General features: G+C 36.1%; 1 protein-coding gene across 6 annotated transcripts in view; it reads right to left on the reverse strand.

Annotated features, from left to right (window-relative positions):
* LOC135208419 (unconventional myosin-XV-like) overlaps positions 1 to 25942 on the reverse strand; it is a 263067-nt gene that overhangs the window by 150595 nt on the left and 86530 nt on the right. For all 6 annotated transcript variants that reach the window (XM_064240571.1, XM_064240568.1, XM_064240569.1 and 3 more), the window contains exons 3-10: positions 17041 to 17151; positions 8013 to 8101; positions 5972 to 6035; positions 5695 to 5804; positions 4386 to 4477; positions 2833 to 3016; positions 2206 to 2383; positions 1125 to 1248 (exon numbers count right to left, since the gene is read on the reverse strand). In XM_064240571.1, the coding sequence (XP_064096641.1) occupies positions 1125 to 1248; positions 2206 to 2383; positions 2833 to 3016; positions 4386 to 4477; positions 5695 to 5804; positions 5972 to 6035; positions 8013 to 8101; positions 17041 to 17151 (952 nt within the window). The remainder of the gene's footprint in view (positions 1 to 1124; positions 1249 to 2205; positions 2384 to 2832; positions 3017 to 4385; positions 4478 to 5694; positions 5805 to 5971; positions 6036 to 8012; positions 8102 to 17040; positions 17152 to 25942) is intronic.

The raw sequence follows: 25942 nt of genomic DNA on the forward strand, positions 1-25942 counted from the left end.
TAGCCTCTGGATCAGCCGTTTCTTTTAATACGTCGCTCGAGATGAATGAAAATTCAAGTTCCGAAGATCAAGAAAGATATTCACTCACGCAGAGCTGAAGGATTAAAAACAAATGACCCATTATTTTTAACCGAACAAATGTAACGCTATTAATTCTGTTGAAGTATTTAACTTTACCTGTTAACTTCAAACGTGTTAGCATCAACGAAACTAAAAATATTAACTTTAAACCTAGTACTTAAAGGAAAGCATAGATTATTAACAAAGTACGAATTCATAAACCAACCAAGATGATATAGTCTCAGAACCAAATTGGCATGATCATATCAAGTCACGTAAGAGTTTTAAGACTGAGATGACATCCGCTAAGAAGGTTACATGGAAGTTTAGTGTCACCCACTAAAGCTAACAGAATCTATAACAAGTTACATTTAAATCATATTATTATAAAATCAATATGATGGATGTTTGGTATCAGATATCACCTAGTATGGCTTAGAAGGTATTTAGAACGAACCAAAGCAACTAAAACACATTTACTATATACTGTAGATGCATCTCTTATAGTTTATTTTTTTATTTTTTTTTGACCAATCGAAAACAAGCGATGTTCAAGGTGACATATAATTAGTCCCATCCAACAAAAGATTCCCCAGTGCTGATAATCAAATTATAACAATAAGTTATAAAGATCACAGGAATGTTTCCACAATTGCATTTAAAAATAAAATATATTTAAGCAATTTTTTTTTCAATAGTAGTAAGGAAAATGATTCAGTATCCAGTAAACAAAAAAATGGATTCCCTTTGTGGATCAACTAAATGATCTATTGAAGATTTTACCTATTGAGACAATGTTCACAGTGGACAATGAATTTCTAATATTTTTCATGGAAACCATTTTATTTGGCCATTCATTTTGAAGTCTGAGAACTTCTACGCAAGGTCAGCTGACCTCAAATGTCACAATGGCGTCATTGCAAGAACAGAGAAACGGTACTGACCAAAATTCATCTAACAATAGGTTCAAATTCCCACACAATGTACACAGAGGGGAAAAAAAAATCACCCATTAAACAATGAAAACTAAGACAAGATAAATAAATGACAAAGTGGACTCTCACCCGCCGCAAGGATTCTGAAGATGGTGTCTTGTTCCTCGGTGGAGAAGCCGACCACCTGCATGGCGGAGAGCAGGGCCTGGAAGTCTTCGCCGTCATATTTGCGCTCCAGTTGGCTGTTGCCTCCCTGTGGGGAAAGAGAAGAGGTTTCGCTCAGTGATGAGGAGTGAACATTCAGCATTCTGTCTATGACCTTCCAAGAAAATATCCGAGTAGGTGGGAAGCGCTGACAGTACACTTCAAGCAGTGCCTATAGATATTACTCATGGTTCTTTGCATCGTCCCTTCGGCCCCCTAGTTGCAACCGCTTTCATTCCATTTACTCTATCTCCGTTTATATTTACTTCCTTCATTCTTACTGTCCTTCCCCTCCTAACAATTGTTTCATAGTGCAACTGCGAGGTTTTCCTCCTGTTGCACCTTTCAAATCTTTCTACTTTCAGCGCCGAATGTCCTCATACGTCCCAGCACTCGTCCTTCGGCAAAAATTGTACATTCCATTCCATTGCCTTCAAGGATAATATAAACGACGTCTTGCGACTGAAGCTGGGCAATCTTATACGAGAGATAAAGTGGATTGTACTACGATGCAAATCACGGCACAATTAGCTTGCACTTACATATACTATGATGCAGATATGGAAGCGCAGACACAAATAATTTATTAATACATGTCCGTAATTGCAGGGTCTGTCCGTAATTGCGTCTCGAAATACATCTACAAAAGTCATCTTCTCAATTTGTTACTTAATCTTGTAGACGCTGTAAATGTTACTTGAAAAAAAGCACTTGTATATGAAACCTACACTGAAGTAAATTATCTTTTCGTTTCCCTTAGTCTGTTCGTCGATCATACGAACATAAGATGCCATTAAACAAAATAATTCCCAAAAGAGAAATCCAAACAAAATGCAACAGAAACTTATTATTCTGTAATTAAAAACGAAGGTGGTTGCGACCCCAGTTTCTGACGTCGAGTCAACCAGACAATCGAGACTTGGGGGTAAGAGTACGCAAAGGGAGGAAGAGGAAGGTAAAGAAGAAGAGGGGAGGAGGTGGAGGAGCAGGAAACTTTCTGACTCACCTGATTGAGGTAGAAATATTTATCGGCGGTGGTGAGGCCGTACTTGGATTTCTTCTCCTCCGGTAGACCGGCTAAGAGCTCGTAGAAGACGTGGTAATTCCTCTCTTCGGGAGCCTGCGTCACTATGCGAGATTTCTCCAGAAGGTACTCGGTGATCTTGGCGCCTGTTATGACCCCGCTGGAAAAGGAAAAAAATCAAATCATATTAGACGACAGTAGAACTTCGTAACTACCTTTATAAAAAAAAAGTAAGCGTTCCCTTATACAGTGGTTTTTCATTTCACATTTGATCAAATACAATATATAATTACGAAAAGGCGACGATCTAATATATTCCTATTTTGCTTTGATTCGTTTTACTACTTCACAACTCCATAGCTTTAAGGTTGGTGGGTGTGAATCACTAAGGACGTTTCTGAATTCTCGGTATATAGCCTATGTATATACTTATACATACTTATACATTAAATAATCAAAACCTGTGAAAAATCAAATCTTTCTGCATGGGACAAGAAAACTCTCAAGAAAATTCATATGTAGACATAATCGCCATCAAGAATTTAAGAGGCAAATGAATCTCACAATAAACGCAAGATTAGAAGAAAACCTCTCAACGAATAGACTTACTCTTTGAAATAGACTTCCAGGTACTTCCCAAACCTGGACGAGTTATCGTTCTTCACTGTTTTGGCATTTCCAAAGGATTCCAGCAAAGGCGAAGCCTCCAGGATCTGCTCCGTGATCAGGTTGCTTTGAGATTTGTTGACGGCCGCTAAGTACTGCATGATCAACTTCGTGGATTCCGTCTTGCCTGTGGTCGTGAGGACGGTATTAGTCAAGAATCTCTCTCTCTCTCTCTCTCTCTCTCTCTCTCTCTCTCGTCTCTCTCCTCTCTCTCTCTCTCTCTCTCTATATATATATATATATATATATATATATATATATATATATATATATCATATATCACGTATTTTTAGCTTATAAATTCGGATCTTTCCTAGATGTGACCCTAAGCTTTTTTAACCCGGTATGTATTCACCTTTGCGGCGTCTTTAGTACAATCCCGTTGTGGATTACCGTAAAAGCATAAACAAAAGACTGTTAAATATCATTAGGTAATGACCCCCAAGAAATATTAGTCGTAGATAACGATCCCCGAAAACCCTTGAGGCTCACTATCTACGAAAGATCGATAAATTCCTCCGAGAATATAAGCTAAAATACGAAATGCCCAACTTCACTGTTTTCTTTTTTTTAGTTTTTAGTATTGCGGCAACGAACCTCGCACAAGGCAGGCGATATTTTGAGACAAAATTGAAGTCACGTATGTGCGTCATTGTGTGACATCACTGCAACAAACATGCGTGGCTTCAATAGTTTTCCAACAGTGCATCAAAACGACAGAAACTTTGGTGTGTGTATATATATATATATATATATATATATATATATATATATATAGATGTATATATATAGATATATATATATATATATCATATATATATATACGTATATTATGCATATATATAATATATATACATATACGTATATCATACATATATATATATAATATATATATATATATATTATTTATTTATATATATATAAATATATATATATAAACATCTATATATATATATATATAAATATATATAATATATTACATCTAAATATTATACAATCTATATATATACATCTAAATATATATATATATATATATATATATATATATTAAATATATATATATATATATATATATATATATATATGTATATATATGTTATATATATATATATATATATATATATATATATATGTATATATATATATATATATATATATATATATATATATATATATATACATATATATATATAATGTGTAGGACCTGGATTGTGCGATCTGATTAAATAAAGAAATAGTTCGTTTTTAAACGAAAACCCCCAGAATGACAACCACCAAAGACAAAAATATTCTTGCATTTATATTCCAAAAAAAATCTGTTCTTTTTCTAGAAATTTAATTTGACCTTTATAAATTTTAGGGTCATTCATCATAATGTAGTCAGCGCTAAAACAGATGAATTTTTTAAAATTCCCATTATTCCCGCAATTTTCTTGTGGCCGTTGACGAATAAGCTACTTGAGGCTAAGTGTATCATGCAACACAACGATTATTACCTGCGCCAGATTCTCCCGAGATGACAACGCACTGGTTGACGCCATCTTTGCTCATCCGAGAATAGGCAGAGGAGCCGATGGCAAAAATGTGCCTAAGAAAGGGAAAGAAAGAGGTGGATGAATAGCACTGCAAAATTCTGTTAATAAAAAAAAGCTATTTGGAAGTTGGCGAAAGCCTCCTCTATATAGCAATATACTACATACATACTAATGCGGACTTTTATTTTCATTTATTTATTTAAGATCACGAGAAAGTGATGGTATCAAATAAAAAAAAACTATGATAGAGGTCACCGAGAACCACTACGAAATTCCAACGGTAAACTAAAAAGAAGAAATTAGAAACATTATAAATTCATCCAAAACGAAGAAAAGCAGTAGAGATAAACCAGTAGGTAAATAAATAAGTAAAAAAAACAATAAAGTATACAAAAAGAGATCAAACGAAGTAAATGAGGAGCAATCCCAAAATTTACGGAATAAATAGCTGATGTCACGCGAGTCCTTCTGTAAGCGACGGGAGACTCACGGCAGAAAATGTAGTATATACCAATGTATGGTAATCAAATTGAAATGAAACGCTTAAAGAACTGCAGTAAAATAAATGCCCTGCAAGCTCTGTGAATCGTCATAAAAGTCGGATGTAATTACAAGCAAGAAACAACTGAAAATTATTTACAACGTCTACAGTAAGTTATTTGTGATTTTTGTAAGACGAAAACAATTTAAGAGGCTTTGCACTTCATCAGCGAAAATCAGATGACACAACGATGCAGACGAGAAGCATTAGATCATCACATGAAAATCAGTTCTGCACAATACGAGAATCACTTTGTAATACGAACACATACACATGGACGCAGTTCATATAACAATAACAACAGATGCAAAGATTCCTATCAGAAAATTAAAGTCCTTTGATGAAAAGGTGGTGATAAGGTGTAAGTAATTCATGAATAGGGATGACTCCTACTATAAAAAAAAAAGCTAAAAGAAATTGATGAGCGCCATTACAGACGGGAATGTGACCCCGTGTCAAATGATGCCGGAAGTTAGAAGAGGAAGTGATCTCGTCTCGAGTGCTTAAGATTGACTGGGGGGTACTACGTACATCTGACCTTATAAACTTGACCTCCGGCTTCCGTATCCACAGCGCACGCGCTAATTAAGCTCTCATCTTTACCGTTCTACCGTGAGATAGATAGATAGATGGAATATGATGCTGACAAATTAACATAAAGGAAATTATATTGTGCTTAGATTTTATGGTCAGTATTTAATAATATCATTAGTAGCAGTATATACTTACGGGGGTAAAGTTCCTAATATTTGTCCCTCATATTTTTTCACCATGTCGAGCCCATAAATATCGAACATTCGATATGGGTTGACCGCCACCAGTATACTTCCCGTGTAAGTCTGTAAGTAAAAAGACAATAATAAATAAATAAATGAAAGCAATGAAGGAAGGAAAGTCAAGTAAAATAAGGCATGTAAGTATAATATGAACAGAGATATATATAAAAATTGCACTAGCGGAATCTTAGTTAAAGCCTAGTCAGATTTATTGACACGTGCATACTTACATATATGCATTCTTTGTCGTATCGTATTTTGAGATTCCATAGTAATGACGCTTCGTTAAGGTCTCTGGTGGTGAAAGAAAGGGAAAAAAATTAGTTGGGCTGTTTAGGAATGTGTAAATAATGAGGATATCAAAAAATTTTATATTTACGTAACAACCTAAACATAACTGATATATAAAAACAGGTCAAGACCAGTTCACACACTTTTATACAAAATTATTATTACTATTATTAACCAAACAAAAACTTCTTTCAGTTTTCTACTGAAGATTGAAAATGAAACCTACAAAATCACTGTGTATAACGTGTTTACTTATAAGTATTTACATTTTATTTTAAAATAAAATGTAAATACTTATAAGTAAACACGTTATACACAGTGATTTTGTGGGTTTCTTTATCAATTATTATTATCATTATTATTTTTATTATTGATGAAACCTATCCACGTGGAACAAGCAAACAGGGGCCATTGACTTGAAATTCAAGCCTCCAAAGAATGTTGCTTTTAACCTTCCACCGAAGACCCCACACTGCAGCAGTGGCTGATCATGATGCAGAACTAGTGATTTGTCATCGCCCTCAGGGAGACGCGAACCCGCGACATCTGAATGGCATGTACCTAACTAACCACTATACCAGGTGACCACCTGGTATATATGTATACAAAGGGTGGGACTGTAAAATAATAATTTACCAATTACTACCACATTCGTCCTCTAATCAGTAGGGCAAGAATTCTTCTCATATCACAGCCACTTCTTGCACGTACACATAAGACTCTTGAGCAGCATATCGATATTACTTCTACGTACTTGACTCTCATCTGCATCTTTTAAGGCTCTTATACATGATACGTGGGCAAGTATGGTCTTAGCGATCAGTGTCTAGGTATGGCATCGAAACGCAAATATTCAGGTCACTCGTAGCTGCCCAGGAAGTGTAGGTGGTTCAGAAGTTTCTGAGCGCAAGTTCGGTACCACTTCGAAACCATACTTGGCCAAGTATCGTGTATAAGAACCCTTACGCAATCATTCACCACTGTCACTTCACGATCCAACCACCCGAAACTTGATCAACGTTTATAGTTGAAGCCAGAGCTGTTTTCAGTATTGTTGCACTTTTATATTTCTTCCACTTTTTTCCTGATTCATTCCATATTTCTATATTACACACAGCTCCCATATTCTGCCTCTATTCAATTACACATTCAGCATCAAAATGAACCCCATTTCTAAGAGGCAAATTTGCTCTCACACACTGTTTATACAACAAAGTCCACTGGTTTTCATTAAGGAATGCCTCCTTCTTGCAATGCGATCGTTTTGCATTGACAAGCCCCCATCGGTCAAAGGGAGGCTCACAAAAGCACTGTCGCAAGGGCGTCTCCTTTGATTCTTATTTATTGTAATGATCCCTAAATTGCTTCCAAATTCATCGTTTCATTATGTTCATCATCCTTCCGGATCTCTCATTAGTCCATGGAATCAAGCAGTTTCTTGGGACAATCATGATGCGGCAAATGTTAGCTTAAGATGGTCTTATGCCAGCGAGAGTTCTTGCTCCTTGAGCAACCAGCAATTGGACAAATTCATATCCTGCACTTTGAAGGCAATTGGACATGTATCTTCACCTTAATGCTGTAACATATCTTGCAAGTTACGTCCCTGGATAAACTAGTCCCGTAGTGAGTGACACATTTTGACATCATTATCCAACATCGCATTTCATGGCTGGAACAGCATCATGTGTCTTTGTCTCAAACAGTGACCTCATCTCGTAATAAGAGTAAAAATAATCTATAATAATAAAATACCAGTGGATCTTTCGTGTGTGTCCGCCCGGGTGGGGGGCGAGGTAGAAAGGGGATCGAGAGGGTAGGGAAGACATGAAACATCCACCCTCCTCCTGCAAGTAGGGGATCGGGAAAGTAGGGGAGACATGACGGGCAGCACAGGGTTCCAGTGCAGCGTAGCACATGCTGTCAAGCTCATAATGAGTAACACTTAATAATAGAGAATGAATGACTCCATGTACTCACGATAAACTGATCATGTCCTCGACACCATTGGGCCCCAAGTCTTGTCTTCTTCTCACGGAAGAGAGGTTGGTCAGCGTGAACACCTGCGACTGGAAGAGAATAAAAAAGAAATATATAAATGAAGATGACAAAGGATAAGCATCAATATCAATCAATAAGAAGGGGAAAGAAAAACTTAAATATAAACTAATGAGTACAAAACTATAATAAAAAATATCAGCAAATGACACAGAAAATGAAGGTAGGATTCATTAATCAAGAGGGAAAAGACGGAAATGATTCAATGGGACTAAAAGTTTATTTGAAAATATCAATGAAAGACTAAAAAAATGTTACGTTTACTATTAAATGAGACTGGAAAAAATTAGGCTAAAAACTACGGTAGATATTGAAAACGACACCAATACCGATTAGACATGACAAACTGAAGTGGAAATATCAATAAATACGAGTGTCACATAGAGTTCGTAATATTATAACTATGGTTTAGACACAGCTTTTCAAAATTAGAACAGATTATAATCTATGCTTTGTGAAAATATCAACATGTTTGTATGAAGGTATGTATATATATATATATATATATATATATATATATATTATGTGTGTGTGTGTGTGTGTGTGTATGTGTGTGTGTGTGTGTATGTATGATGTATGTATGTGTGTGTCTATATATATATATATATATATATATATATATATATATATATATATATATATATATATATATATATATATATATATATATATATATATATAGTGTGTGTGTGTGTGTGTGTATGTGTGTATATGTATGTATGTGTGATATATATATATATATATATATATATATAAATCCTTTGCATAACAGGTGGAGCGGAGAGAGAGGTAACGCGCGCGCGCGCGTATGTGTGTGTGTGTGACATGAAAATAATGATGCACCTTTGTAAAAATGGGTAGAGAGAGAGAGAGAGAGAGAGACTACGTATAACAGCTTTTGTATTTGCATTACAGTTTATTACATATTCTATGTAATAATACACTTAAGTCGTACAATAGCTTTTGTATTTGTACAACAGTTCAAATGTTCTAAAGAGTGATAAACAAAGTCACTGCCCATAAACAACGAAATGTGACGCAGTCTATTCGAAAGGATTTCGTTCCAGAGAAACGGAAAAGCCACTGGGTCATGTAGCGATCTTTTCCTATTTTTGACCACGCCCATCTCGTCAACTACATAGCTCCTACCAGCCCCAAATTAGAGCATTTGGAAATCTAGAGCTGCAGTGTTCGAACACTTTAGAACTTGTACCGTTTATGTCATTCCGGAATTATGACAGCGATTTTTTTTCTCTTTTAATTCACAGCGTTCTGATTCCCGAACGATACCTTTTCCGATTTTTGAATGGAAATGCCTGAATGCTGGATAATAGTTTTACTCTCCATTACTATGAGATTCAGGGCTTCTGTAACACGGTTTTTTGGCAATAACTTTTTATCTATGCATTTCATAGATATAACGCTTATTCAGAATACACATTATATCTACACATAAATTTTGACTATATTCTGCATTACGTAGGTTGAATAAATTTGGGACTTACAATGTAAAAGTGACTTTTTTTGAAGACGGGCCAACTTACTCAGAGATAAGGTTTCGAACGCACTCGTTACGTAACTTATGACAGCATTTCTTCCCTCTTTCTCGATGGATGATTGGCTATACGTAACGAAGGCTATACCTCTGGCAACAATGACAAAAATTTTAATACAAGCAAAGCAGTACACCTTTATGAACTCTGAATCCTCTCCACTGATAATTGTCATTATGAACAAACAAACAAAATATGTTTAAATTAAAAAACACTACGATTATTAGTCTAACTCCCAAAATAAGTGTCCTAAGAAATTATAATCTACTTTATAGGTCACAATCAGATTGACAAGATGTAGGGAATAGTTGGTAATTTTCAAAGACATAGTAGACAAGCTTGATTTGATAACTGCTATATCTAATGTCAAGCAATTTTTATTTATCGACTATATCTACCTATTTACATAAAAAAAAAAAAATAATAATAGCCGGTACCGAATATTGGCTTTAAACCTTCACCAATAATTATCGTCAGAATGATAACTTCACGAGGCTCCACCAACTTTGGCCTCGTTGTAATTCAGGATAACACTGAAGGCTATCATGGACATTGTTGTATTAGAAAATCTAACTTCTGGCTATAAAAACTCATTTCTCGAGTAGTTGTAAGAAGTGCTAAATGATCCTCAAGGATCCCAGCAGTTGGCTTAAACGTTTAATTCATGTATATTGCTGCTATTACTAATTTTGCGACACTACTGCTACAGTAGTATTACTACGCTAGCACAGATACCCCACCCACATCTATGTATCGTTCCGCCATTCATAAAGTCTTTATATCCAACATGGTCGTACAGACTAAAGAAGAAGAAAAAAAATTATATCGGATGATCCGTTGGTCTGCTGGAGATTTTAGCACATATAAGCTTGTATTTACTTTGGATAAAAATCTTATTTTAACAAAAAAAAAATAGTTATATAAAGACTGATTACATACAATCTCTCTCTCTCTCTTGGTGGCATAGTGAATAGTTAATGGAAATGTTCAAAATCCTGAATGACATTATAAGTATTTTAATCACGTTACGCTAAATACAAATCAGACCATAAACATTGGATTTAAACTAGAAACTGAATAATTACCTATTCAGGCTATACTAAGTATGGCCACGGGCTTTCTCTTGACTATAAAGTTGCAAGTCGTAAGACAAATGCAGTTTTGCAACCATGAGGACAATTCCAAATCCTGTTAGCCATTCTTGACTAGTATGGGTTTCAGAGCCGATGGAATAAGGTGAATGGGTTTCTGTCTGGTGGATGGGCGGGGCTACATTTCGTAAAACGATGTTTACCTTGCTTACGTAATGAATGAATGTTTTTCGACTCTTGGCTCGCAATCATTGGCCATGGCGTCGGCTAAATCATTTTTACTCTATAAAAATTAAAACTATCGGGTTTAGGTTATTGATAATGCTGACAAAATTTGTGTGTAGTTGTAAAATTTACATATGTCAACTTTCAGCTACATCCGATGCTTTGATAAGGAGCAAAATCCAAAAAACCGTGTTACAGAGGCCCTGAATTTCATAGTAGTCTATGACAAATCAAATTGTTCTTCCAAGCTTTGAAAGACAAATCATTCGAATTAACAGAGGGGGTTGTGAGGTCATTCACGTACTTTGTCTAAGCCGTTAAAACCCGATTTATTTCAAAGAAACTGTTAGGTGTGCCGAAGTCTTTCCAAACTTATATTGTTTATATACTACGAAGGTATTCATACGAAAGTGGGTAGGCGGCGCCAGGAAGATATGAAGAAGAAAGGTTACACTGGAGAATTTTGTTCTGCAAACGCCAGTTTCGGAAGTCAGTGGCCTTTTACACTTAATCCTCAGTATATTGCCCATTTCAAACAATATAATTTCATCCTCCAGACATACAGCATACCTACAGTGTACTGATATGTCCCTTTTGCATTTACGGTAGTTATGTTGTCCCTCTCATACAAAAAACACCATTCGGTTATGTTCTTAGATAATTCGATTATCGACGTCGGTGCCTGTGGCCAGTATGTTCTTTCAAGTAATATTTTAAAGTGCCTCATATATCTGATTATTCACGATTCAGTGTCTGAGTTCAGGTTTTGAGCCACATCCTCTTATTGCACTAAGTTTGAATTCCTTTACCTGAGGATACACTTCGGACTATTTTCCTATTTCCATCATTTATTGTGGTCCCTTATTTCAACTGGACCAATTATTTATTTAGTAGTATTGATTATGCCAGTTCATATAGCAGCTTAATATGCCAATTCTTTGTCGTTTCTTTTTATTATTATTATTATTATTATTAACATTACTGCAATCAAAGAGAAAGGTGATACGCAATCATAAATCACTCTTTACATGTTATTTGCTGTTGCCAATAGCCCTTTTCTTTCATTCATTGATTTATCAAGTTTTTTTTTATAAGTGACACTATTTTCGCGTAAGCTTCCTATACAAACTAAAGGCCCAGTAACAATAAAAGTGTAAAAAATCAGTGATAAGATGGGGCCGTTGCATAGGTAAGATTTCCATCATGCAACTGGACAAAGGATGTCATCAACTTCCGTTGACCGTTCCACGAAAATTCTAAGAGAGGGCTATTCTATTTTCCTTCTCCTTAGGCCGGCTTCCATTTTTCGAACGATACCACCAGGGATTAGTTCCAGAGGTCCTTTATTCCTCACACCGTTGGACTGTGGAACAGCCTCCCAGAGGATGTCGTCCAATTGGAAATTCGGAAGTTCTCGCGAAGATCCAATGCATTACTAGCTTAATACTATTCTTCTTGTATTTTAATACATTTTTATCTATTTGGTAATTTATTGATTTCTTTCTTACATTTTTTAATAAGTGGGATCTCTTCTCTATGTATTTGCCTCTACCTCGTTTTACTTCTTCCTAATGAACACCATATCCTTTGGAAGCTTGAATTTCAAGTCAATGGCCCCTGTGGGCGTGTTCCATTGTGAATAGGTTTCATCTTCCGAATAATAATAATAATAATAATAATAATAATAATAATAATATAATAATAATAATAATAATAATAATAATAATAATAATAATAATAATAATAATATGCAATACCATGGGACACCAGAGTTGAAGAGAAAGAGAGGGAAAAAATGGATAAGTATCAAGATCTGAAAATAGAAATAAGAAGGATATGGGATATGCCAGTGGAAATCGTACCATAATCATAGGAGCACTAGGCACGATCCCAAGATCCCTGAAAAGGAATCTGGAAAAACCTAGAGGCTGAAGTAGCTCCGGGCCTCATGCAGAAGAGTGTGATCCTAGAAACGGCACACATAGTAAGAAAAGTGATGGGACTCCTAAGGAGGCAGGATGCAACCCGGAATCCCACACTATAAATACCACCCAGTCGAATTGAAGGACTGTGATAGAGCAAAAAAAAAAAAAAAAAAAAAAAAAAAAAAACAAAAAAAAAAAAAAAAAAAAAAAAAAAAAAAAAAAAATATTAATAATAATAATAATAATAATAATAATAATAATGATAATAAAACCAGGAAGAAAGTATCACTCATCGCTGACGCAATACGATGGGACACCATAGTAGACGAGAAAGAAAGAGAAGAAAAATTGAAAAATGGAAAAAAATTAATAATAATTAGCAAGAAAAAATCAATATGACAGTGGCAAACTGCTCATATATTTACGTTGTGCTAAACCTGTGCCTACTTTGTCTAATAGTTTGGATAACACAAGTATAGAAACAAATTATTCAGCTGACACATGGAATGAAATTCTATGGAATTACAAAAAGGAAGACGCCGAATATCAGCATCATATGAGTTTTAGAGCAAAGGCTCCTTTCTCAAGGCTCAAACCTCTATGGTTGGGGCAGTTGGTACCTCACGGTCGATAAAAAGAAAAACAAATTAAAATTATGTCGAATACCTGTCATCTTTTTCCTAAATGAATGAATTTTATTCGAGGATATTCTTTACTTAATTTAACCTATTCATATAATAAAATTCAAACATGGTGAGTAAATTTTGCCATTTAATAATAATAATAATAATAATAATAATAATAATAATAATAATAATAATAATAATAATAATAATAATATCGTGTCTTGTGAATATATTTTCTACTTTAATAATAATAATAATAATATAATATAATAATAATAATAATAATAATAATGTCATTATTATTCAAATATGTTGTAACACCATATTTTGGTGATTGTTTGTTTGTTTGGCCGAGAATCGAACTCGCGACCACCGAGGCGCCATATTTTGGTGATATTATGGTTCAATTTCAGGTGGCATTAAAATAATCACTGTCTCGCTCTTCCCATTCTTTCCCTGTCCCTGGTGTAGCTAAGTAGTTAGGTATCTTGGGATTGGTAGTAGCTTTTTACCTATCAATATCAGGTCAAAATGTTAAAGTAAACAAATAAAAAATGCGCCGAAGAATCGAGTTATCTGTACAGCGTAAAATCTATACATGTTAAAGGTAATTTCTGTCTGTTTGTCTGTTCTCTATGCACAGCCTAACTATGAAAGGTAGGGTCACCAAATTTTTACCATAGACTCCCCTACCTCCGTCTCCCGCCCAGCCCCGGAAGATTTTATGCAAAATTCGAGGGCCGTTTCTAAGGGGGCCTCAACCCCTCTTTTTCATGGCCCCTCTTTTTTCAACTTTTGGAGTTGACAGCAAACTCTACGGATTTTTCACAACTTCTTTGACTCGGAAGAATAATTTAATAACTCTACGGAATTTTCAAACCTTCTTTGGCTTGACAGGATCCCAAGTGATTACTCATTCTGAACGTGATTGTATAATCCGCCCTGGAGGGGTTGTCATCACGGACGACACGCCCCTTTTCATCCCGAGCAACGCCGGATACATCAGCTAGTGCTGTATGAAACTCTCGATGTGCTGCAGTGTGAAACACTCAGCCACGACCAGGCAGCGCTCAATTGCTCCCCAGATACGATCCAAAGCTAACCTTAACCTTAGATAAATTGAAAACTACTGAGGCTCGAGGGCTGCAATTTGTTAAGTTTGATGATTGGAGGGTGGATGATCAACATAATAATTTGCAGCCCTCTAGCCTCAGTAGTTTTTAAGATCTGTGGGCGGACGGACAAAGCCATCTCAATGGTTTTCTTTTACAGAAAACTAAAAGCCTAGATTTCTCTGATAGTTGCAGGTATTAGGTTATCAGGATTCAAAAGTTTTTGAGCCGATGGATCTTTTGGATCTCAGCCCAATTTCAAGGTTACAAATAATTTAAACATAAACATATTGTTTTTTTCTCACTCGGATTAAAATAAGACCATTTTCTCAAGATAAGTTTTTGACCTTGACTATTTAAAAGGACAGGTTCATCTGGAAGTTAACTTTCTCTCAGATGTTGATGAAACTTGAAGAGCACCTCCTCAAAAAAAATTTTTTCCTCTGTCTATTTTACACTACAACAGGTAAATTTAAATGCAAAGATCATATTTGTCAACAGTTTTCCTTTGAATGAGGAAACTATGGTGGGTCTGTGCCTTGGGAATTAGTGACTATTTACCCTCCACATAATTTTGAATTTGAACTGTCTTCTATGGTAAATCATTCGCTAGTATTAATCTTCCATAGATTGTTATAACGTTTTATTATTATTCCTACAGGAAAATATTTCCTGTCGTCTATGGTTCTGAATAGATCTGATAGATAATAAACTGCATAGATCATACCTAACTGCAGCTGTGAAATCGTTCTCAAATAGTAGAATTATTTCTTCAGAGTAGGTAGGTACAGTACATTTTCAGTTACTATAATTATAATTGTGACGTTTTCTTAATTATGGGACGACTCAAAATACTATTGATCTGTTTATCAATTTTCTATGTAATGTAATACAGATACGCAAAAATACAAAGCGAAGAGGAGCTTAAAATTCTGTATTAAATGCATTATGATCCATGAAAATTTAACATTATCCTAAGAGATTATGGGAGCCATTCGGAGGGGCTGGGGAATTCAACTCAACTTCAAAGTAAGCAAACAAAGATTTCCACATCTTCCTTTAAACTGGAATCACAACGTTCTGCCTCCAAAATATTACTGCTCTTTCGTGTTTCTAAGAACAAAATCATTCATTGATCATTCTCACTGGAAAGTAAATAAATAGTTTTGGTCGTCAGTAAAATTAATTCCTCCTTCAAATATGATTTGAGAGGCATCAGAAGAAAACGGCTGTAGAAGGCGATATTAAAATGTTTACGAGAGCGCTCAAAATACTGAAAGGTTCGTGGAAAAATCGAAGGATTTCTGACGAGAAGTGTAGTTGTGCAATTTTAACTGAATATCTGACCACAGTGGGTAAGGCACTTTTAGATGAGCGAAAAGACCGAGAAAAGTAGATGGTTTTTTTCTTATAAAGGTAACGATGATAGAAGAGGCTATGACAATGACGCGGACATTATATATAGTCGGCATATCTTGGAATAGGTACCTACAAGTTTCTAAAAGAGAAACTGTGTGAGGTGTCATGAAATTAAACATAAGAAAAACACCAAAGTTAGTTGCACAGAAAGACGTACCACAGATTAAAGGTTTAAACAATTACGTGAGATGTGTGACAATACAGGAAAGCTGTCTGTGACACATATAGACCAAATAAAAAAATATATATATCCTACAAATGCAATTTTGAGAACACTTAAGATGTGGGGAGAGGAAAGTAGCTTTCTGAAAACGACAAGTCTTTACGATGCAAACTGCGCTTCCGTAGGTGTAAGTGGTTTGGGGTGAAGGTACGCGTGAGTCGTGATTTCAAGGGAAGAAACAAATCTGTAGTTGCAAGTGTTTGGGTTGAGAGAATTCGTTGTGGATGGAAAATCTATGGATTTGTAGACGAGATGTAATATAAAAGATTTCCTTTAAATAATGTGTGTATATATATATATATATATATAGATATATATATATATATATATATAGTATATATATATATATATATATATATATATATATATGTGTGTGTGTGTGTGTGTGTGTGTGCGTGTCACTTATACATGCGTGACTATTTTATATTCGTAAATATTAAGCTACAAATACTGTTTATAAGTAAACGATAGCTGTGCATTAATATTTGTGTACATACAAGTACACTATATGTATGTATGTATGTATGAATTAAAGTGTTCATATATATGTATAGTGTGTTGGAGTGTATTATATACATGTATGTATGCATATACATAATGTATGTATAGATAGATAGATAGATAGATGTGGCCCTAGAACATAAAAATTATACTTTCATTTCTAATCTGTACAAGATGACGAAACAACATTAATAATAATAATTAATAATAATAATAATAATAATAATAATAACAGTCTGAAGCCGTGAAGGCAACTGAACGGTGACTCATCATACCTTTCCACCGATCACAGCCTGAACTGTGATGACCTGACCTGCCCTGTGGTATTCGATGACCTCCCCGGGCAGGACGTAACCCAGTCCCGGGTCAAACCACACTAAGTCGTTCTGAAAAAGATAAAAATGTAATATAAGAACTAATAATGTTTCTGTTCAAGTTTTAATTCATGTTTTGTTCTTGATCTGCGGATAAAACATACTACAAAGTATACAGGGTAACAGGAGTAACAGAAATATATATATAAATATATATATGTATATAGATATATATATATATATATATAATATATATATATATATATATATATATATAATAATAATATATATATATATAGACATAGGTCACACTTAAATGCACACACACTTACCACGCATTCAGAGGTGAACAAACAGGCTCACACGGTAATTGTGAGGTGATTTGTGCAGTCGTTTTAACAGCGTTCAGGTTTAAAACGCGCAAGATCGGCGCGGCCCCGCCCGCTGTCGCCGAATGGTACCATTGCTGCAGAAACTCCAATTGAGAGAGAGAGAGAGAGAGAGAGAGAGAGCGAGAGAGCACCGTAAAAGAGACAACTAGGTAACCCTGTTATTAGAGCACTTTCAATACCTAACCCATTTCTGCTCATTTATTGACTTCCTTCTCTCTCTCTCTCTCTCTCTCTCTCTCATCTCAACCCTCTCTCTCTCCTCTCTCCCTCTCTCTCTCTCCTCTAGTTTTTACATTTAAAAGGCATCTAATGGTTGGGTTTTGGTTGGCTGGTTTTAAGTAACAGATCAGAGCATTGTACTTGGAGACAGTTCCTGATTATTGTTACTATTTACTTCATTCTCCTAAAGTCGCATATTTATTTATGGACAAGGAAACTAGCCCATGAATACATTTTTTTTATTTACGCACATACGTATATCTATACATAATTACGCATTTAGATATATGCACATTTATATAATATATATATATATATATATTATATATATATATACAAACACATTATATATATAATGATATATATATATATATATATATATATATATATATGAAAACATGTAGCCATATAGGTAAACAGACAAAAAACAAAAGACCTACAGCTTGGTGTGTCGAAAGAATTCGTCAAGTGATCAAAACTAAGCGACAAATGCCTTTGAAGTGGCTCGCCTCCCTTTCCTTGCTATTTCTCTCTTGGAGCAGAACTTCTTTCGAAACTTTCGCCGTCAAGTGATGTAACGTCACTTGACGACGTGATCCCTTGGTATGCTAGCTGCTAAACGTTCGCACTTCACTTGCAGAGAGAGAGAGAGAGAGAGAGAGAGAGAGAGAGAGAGAGAGAGAGAGAGAGAGACTTATCGAAGTGACGAATGGAGAGTCTCAGACAAAACAAACCGTGACGCCATATGGCTGAGTAATTAATGTTATGAAAATATATGAGCTGTAGTTTTACGTTAAAAAACCAGCGGATAATAGTAATCAACGCACCACAAGTATCAGATCGCATATGCTCCAGTGTATTTTTAACTTTGATTTATGTATAGGAATGTGTACGTACGTATAGACTCACAATCTTCCATTACCGCAAGCGTGTTAACTCTACTCAGAGGAAGACGTATTCCTCCTCAGTCGACTTCCTGTAGTAAGTTTGCTGGTGTCTTTGTGACCTACTTAAGCCCCGAAACCACGAGACCTCACTAGCTATTACCTCCATCATCTCCATGATCAGTAACATCGATGTTAGGTATCATTCATAGGATCATTCTACGTTTCGTTCATCTCAGCCCTATTCAGACCGATCTTTGATGTCGTCCGCATCCAGTGAAATTTTAAAGATTCCATTTGATAGAAGAAGAAAAAGCGCGCTTTGCATTTTTCCATCCATCATCCAATACGTTTGAGAAGATCTTGACCGAACCAACGGTATATCGAACCAGTTCTAAACTGGTCACGAAATAGACTTCAAAACCAAAGACTAATATGGCAGTTTTATGTCAAATGTGAGAGAGAGAGAGAGAGATAAAAATCAATGAAGCGGGAAACCTTCCCGAATGTAGTTCAGTGCTGCGTATTTCACTCGACGCTTGTACGTGATATCTAGACAATAGATTTCTGTGGGTGAGGCTTTTGCGGGTTGTTACGACGATGGCTCTCATAGTGAAACTGGTACCTAGAGTCATTTAAAAGGAGAAGCATAAATTCGAACCTTCCACTCTTTCCTACGAATGTTGCAAGAGGAATGGCGGCACGCGTGACCAGACAGATAAAAGTCTCTCGAATCCTTTATAACACATTTCCTCGTGTCTATTCACCCTTCGGCTCTATCCACTTGTTGATTTAAACGGAATGAGTGTTCTTTAGCTTGGAAATTTCGTCAATAATTGTTCCCCTCTTCCGTCACCTGTAATCAATAAGGTAATGATCATTAAAATCAACTATCCACATACTAGAGAGAGAGAGAGAGAGAGAGAGAGAGAGAGAGAGAGAGAGAGAGAGAGAGAGAGAGATTCTCTATGAAAATCAAAATACTGCCATAAATATTGTACTATTACAGGTGTACCTTTTCCTCAATATGCAAGAAAATAACACACACACTAAACTAGTCATCCGGACGAGGTTAACTAACATTCAAATACAAGAGGAGGGAGACTCATTAGCTTAAAACCCAGACATTAACAGCTTCTTAAGTGCCAAACTTCCCTTTCGCTTCTGGTTTATGCCTCTTGCTCAACGCCTACATCAGCTGCAAAGGCTGAAACGCCCCTATGATCGGCCTAGCTCCCTGGCTTCCGCTTATGAAGCTAGGCCAAGTGATTTCTTTTTTTCTTCTTCTTCTTCCCTTTCTCTCAGTATGATCGTTTACCACTAACAAATCTGTAAATGCTCCTGCAGTACTCGCAGTTATTTTCATGTTCTAATTCCTTTATACATTCAACGAACCAAGGTCTGTTCTATCTAAATTGGCAATTGGCGGTCATTGGGACAACAGTCTATGTTGCTCATCTCTTGGATCTGTATCTAAAGGCATTATTGGCAATCAACATTCTTCGTTCTTCGTGCAAAATATATATATATATATATATATATATATATATATATATATATAGATATATATATATATATATAGATATATATATATCTATATATCTATATCTATATAATTATATAATATATATATATATATATATATAATAAATAATATAATATAAATATATATATATCTATATATAATATATACATATTTATATACGAAGTGGGAGTCTTATTTCCCATCAGTCCTTGGAAAAATACTCTTTATATGATATGCTTATATATATATATATATCTATATATATATATATATACATATACATATATATATATATATACATATACATATATATATATATATATATATATATATATATATATATATATATAGTGTGTGCGTGCGCGCGCGCGCATTTTTCCTAGGATTGATGAGAAAGACTTCACTTCAATAACGAGTCTACAATCACCACAACGATTTAAGCCATCTTCGATAATTAAGCTGGCGACTTACTCGGCTGTCCCGATGCGATTCCAAGCAATGCAAGGTACTACTGGCAGAAACGTCTTCATGAACCAGTTCCCGGAACCAAGTGGCCTCCAGTGATAAGAAAAAATTGCATTGCCACAACCAGTTTGTGGTCGAAATTAAACTCAATATTAAAAACATTACTTTCTAACATTCTTTGTAAAGATGGATAGCTTCTCTCTCTCTCTCTCTCTCTCTCTCTCTCTCTCTCTCTCTCTCTCTCTCTCTCTCTCTCTCTCTCTCTCTCTCAATTAGGTGTGGAAGTCACAAACTCAAAGGTCAGCTAGTTTTATATATATATATATATATATATATATATATATATATATATATATATATATATATATATATATATATATATAGGTGTGTGTGTGTGTGTTTCGAGAGAGAAAGTATGTAGGCTATACGTATTTGAGTGCCAATAAATACAGTAAGAAAAATTCCTGCACATCAAACTCCATTTCATGAATTTCATTGTGTTGTCTTCAGGTGTTGATTCGGAACATTGTCACACTTAAAAGTTTGCTTCATCTTCCTGCTCATCCCATCAATATTCTCGCGAAGAATCCATGTCCGGATTAAAATCCATAAATATTCGTATCGTCGTCACACATGACTAGAGCAACACAAGCGCCGTGTCACATGAAACATTTGACAATGAGAACCGGTCATCATTAGCTCTTCCAAATAAGTGGGTGGGCTAAAGCAAGTTCTATTTATGCATCTTGACAAGAACCAAAAAAAACGAGTATGTGTTATAATAGATCAGAAAAACACAAATAACAAGCCAACAGGTCAGTCAGTTCAGAAATCCTACGAGCTTTCAGTATGGAAACCAGAAAGATGGAAGGGGATTGTTAGTATGGATGATGGAAGAAAGGAAGTGCTTGCTAGATATAGATACTTAATTTAAGAATAAATACTATTACAAGATGGTAGGATAATAAAATAGGGGAGTGCCACAATATGTGAAGCAAGAAAGGATACATTTCTTGGGTGTCAAGCAGCGGCATTTAATCTCTAGTTAAGGTTTCATATAAAGCTTGACAGAACTTGTAACTAGAACATACAAGCTGCTTTTGGAACTCAGGTGAGATGCGATCGAGCCGGCTTAAGAATTGTCAGGATCGGTTAAGACAAAGTCTCATGAGAAAGTTTCCTGGCATCTCTCGTCATCTTATCAGTATCTGTGATGACATTCCAGACGTCCGTCTGCGACATCACCTGAACGAAATGGCATAACTTCCGAATATTTACCAAAATAAAAACATCCACCCCTTGATGGCAAATTTAGCGGCCACATAATATACGTACTGTAGATGGCAGAAATGTAACAAACACATGACAGACGACTCCTATTGGTGGTACTTTGGCTTGTTATCTACGTGTCATGAATCTACTCTGGTATGCAATCTACACTCGTCGATTGATACTGTTTCACCGTGTTTAGTACTATATAGCCACTATGGGATCACAGTATTATATGCACCCATTTGATACAAAGGGGCTAGTACTAAACAAGGCGAAACAGCGTGCATCGAATACCAGCACATACGTAGATAACAAGCCAAATAGCCCCCTCCTAACGTCCGCCTATTAAATACTCGTAGAAATCCGACACCAGCATTTACGCACTGAAACAATGACCAAATTGCAGCGCCATAGGAAAGGCTCCAAGGAACCAACGGACTCACCGACATGAACAGCATCACTGTGATCAACAATGATGATGGCCATAATTACAGCAATTTTCCTAATCATGGAGCTACTGCAGAGCATCAATCTTTTCCAAACTCATGCTGCTACGTGACTCAGATTATTATTGGTATCAAACACACAGAGTTTATCTTAGATTCTTCAGTGAAAAAACACAGTAATCTTTGTGTACAAAAATGACTAACAATTTGCATAACACAAACATGCGCATACACTTGTACTACAGTAACGCATAAATTCTATAGACCTACACTTTTCACTCTCAGCTGTTGAAGGGAACTGTATAACTTGCAATACATTTTTTGTGAAAATATTGCACAAAGGTACTATTCAACGGTGCAGGGACCTTGATAATGACTTCGGGTGAAAAAAATACCGTGTAAAAACAGAAAAAAAGAGGATATTACTTTGACGTGAACCGGTAGTGTATGTTTATCATTCTATCATTCCGGAGTCATTTCCTGTGACAGAGATCAAAGTCAAATTTACGAGACACACACACAGAGATACTGATGTAGAATATAAGTGTATATATATATATGTGTGTGTGTGTATATATATATATATATATATATATATATATATATATATATATTATATATATATATATATACACACATATAGATATATACATACATACATACATAAACACGTATATATGTGTAAAAATGTGAAAAAAATAAAAGTAAGACCTTTTAAAACCACAATTAAGATAACAAAATTCTAAAAAAAATGAAAAATACACAAGATAATGATCGTACTTTTTTTAATCCTGCGAAACCTCGCCGCCTTCTGACAGGGGGCCTGGGTTGGTGCTGTTCGGCGGGTAGGCCTACAGACAGACGCCCCATGCTGTGGGCTCTAGCCACCCCGGCTTCCAGGTTTTTCACCCGCCCTCTGGAAACTCTCAGAGAAGGGGTCACAGACGCCGATGCTGGAAGACTTCCGCTGGACGAAGGACCAGGACCTGGCGGGGGCAGGCTAAGGAGGGCACAGCCACCATTCCTGCCGTCCTTTGGAAGCAACATCGAAGGATCCACCGACCTGTGTCGACTTCTCCTCGGTGGTTTGTTTGGCACATCACTGCGACTGCTGTTGCTCGGTGACCGGTGTCTGTTGAGTTCTGTTCTCTGGATGTCAACTCGAGACCACCTGACATCCACACTAGGTGACCTGTGTTGCCTGTAGGAGGAAGACAGCTGTAACCTCTGGGTGTCGTCGTAGTACCCTCTGTCAGCACTAGGGGACCGTTGCCGGCGACGTTGTTCGCGCCTCCTGGTGGTCGCGGTCGTCCTCTGAGCTCTTCCGTCGTAGCTAGGAGACCGTCGGCGCCATATTTCCATCCTCTGACCGTCTCTCAGGGGCCTTTCTCTGCTTTGAGAACGAAATCTCAGCAGTCCCATTACTCTGGACTCTCTCACGGGACTTCTCTCTGCACTAGGTGTCCTCGGACGGCTGGTCGAATCTCCCCTAGAGGAGGAAGACGACCGAGACCTCGCTGTCGGACTCCTCCAGGACGAGACTCCCGAAGACATTGTGCCCGAAGAATAAGATGAGGCATCAAACTGGGCAGTTCGTCCTGCTGTTGCCTCCAAGTAACAAGAGAAGAATTCGGGAGGAACAGGAGAGCCTATGGTGGGAGTCAGATCACAAGCTGTAAGTACGATAAGTGGCTATGCTGCATAGACTACAAAAGATTCTAGTATCTGATAGTGATTTCTACATAAACAAGTGTGGAGATAAATAACATGTCTATTAATTTTTCGTTTCCCTTTGAAAAAACATTGAAAAGACTTACGAACTGCCATTGACTAAAGGATGACTAGCATAAAATCTTGACTCCAACACTCGTATGTCAAAATATTTATATGCTTGATATCTATGTCTACATAATATCTTTCCTTGCAGAATCACAATAAGTAATAAAGAGTCTTTCTTACTTGTGATAAAAGAAATACATACATTATAGTGGTTTTATCAGAGAAATACTGATTAGTAAGGAAAAAATATTATTGTAATATACGTACAACAATAAATGGCTAAGGTAAAAATTTAAAGACGAAATATTTTTGTTGTATCAGATTATAGTATTACAAAAATACCGTAGACATGACATGGAAATTCAGCTAGATTTAACAGTATTTATAGAAAAAGTCATTTCCTTTTTTTTAACACCTCTAACTTAATCATAGAGATTACCTGCCTTGTGAAAGGAAGTTTGTTACATTGATAACACTGAAAACTAACAAACATACAGAGTATGGAATCGTTTCTGTTATTGCTTTCCTATGGGAATTACCTGGCGAGGTCAACATCCCACATCCTGCGGGATCCCCAAAGACCAAGTCTCTTCCAGAAGGATATCCCTCCAATTCCCTCCATCGACTCCTGAAGGACAGCCCCATAGGCCTCGTTATAAACGCTGCAGGGGTGAAGACGTTGGCGTTGGGACTCCAGTAGTAGGTCCTCAAGGTGCCTCGAGGATTCAACGACGCAGCACAAGGTAAATCGGCGAGGGCGCGAACCCAGTCGCCCTCACCGTCATTGTCCCCACAAAGGCACGACATCTCTCTTTATATAATGAGGATAAAAACTATCAGTCTGTAATGACGGATATTTTCATAATGATTCTCGATCTCCTGTTCAAGACGGCGTCGGTCAGGTCGACGCAAAGGATCAAATTCAATGATCGTCTTTATTCTTATTTGTCTATTCTTTCACTTCACCTTTCAATGGACATAAAATGGCTGCCGCACTTTACAGTCGCACCTGGTGCAAATCTGTCAAACACTATTTTGACAGTATCCAAGTCAGGCCTCATTGTCATTGCTGAATACTTCAATTTCTCGAGAACATTTGAAGCAGATTCCTCGTCAAGCATCCGTGTCAAAGCAGACTTTTCTTTCACGTACCAAGATGTACTCTGTTATTTGTTTTTCTCATTTTTATTAAGCTTCTTACTTCTCAGGGCAAACCGAGCGAACTCAGTAATCACCTAGACATCATATGCCTCAAAAGATGAAATCAGACTTTGTATTTTCAACGACAAATGGAAGCCGCATGGTCACAGAGATATTAGGCTAACGGTCCTGAGTAAAATGTATGAGGACAACTGATACGCGCAACAACGCGTAACGTTGATATATATGTTGATAAATTTGGCACTTGTGTTTCTCTTAGAAAGCTTCATATTTACGTAATATAGGTAGTACTTGCGATATCTGAAACCAGCACTATTCTTAAGGCAATGAATGCTTCAGTGCTTTCTGAATACTCTAGCACGGATCAGTGAATCTTTTTATCCAAAGCAGAAGTCATTTCACAAATAGTTTTAGTCTATTTTCTCTCACTTAACAAAGGTAGTTTGATTTTCCACACTTTCATTTTCTTGAAAACAGTTAGCACCAGATCAATTTAACTAACAGCAAAAATAAATCAGCTGCTCCCTTGAATCTAAAAATAATTCAAGGATAAAAAAAAATCAATACACTTCATTATAGCACGTTAATCACACATAATTTATTAGTATTACGCATTACTAAGAATTAAAATCCTCGATTGTAAATGTTCTTTCTTACAAGCATATCCGAAGTTTTCGAATTGAAGTTAAAATATCACCCGTTTTAATACATGTAAAAATA

Source organism: Macrobrachium nipponense, chromosome 35, assembly GCF_015104395.2.
Source record: "Macrobrachium nipponense isolate FS-2020 chromosome 35, ASM1510439v2, whole genome shotgun sequence".
In the NCBI taxonomy this organism is placed as follows: Eukaryota; Metazoa; Arthropoda; class Malacostraca; order Decapoda; family Palaemonidae; genus Macrobrachium; species Macrobrachium nipponense.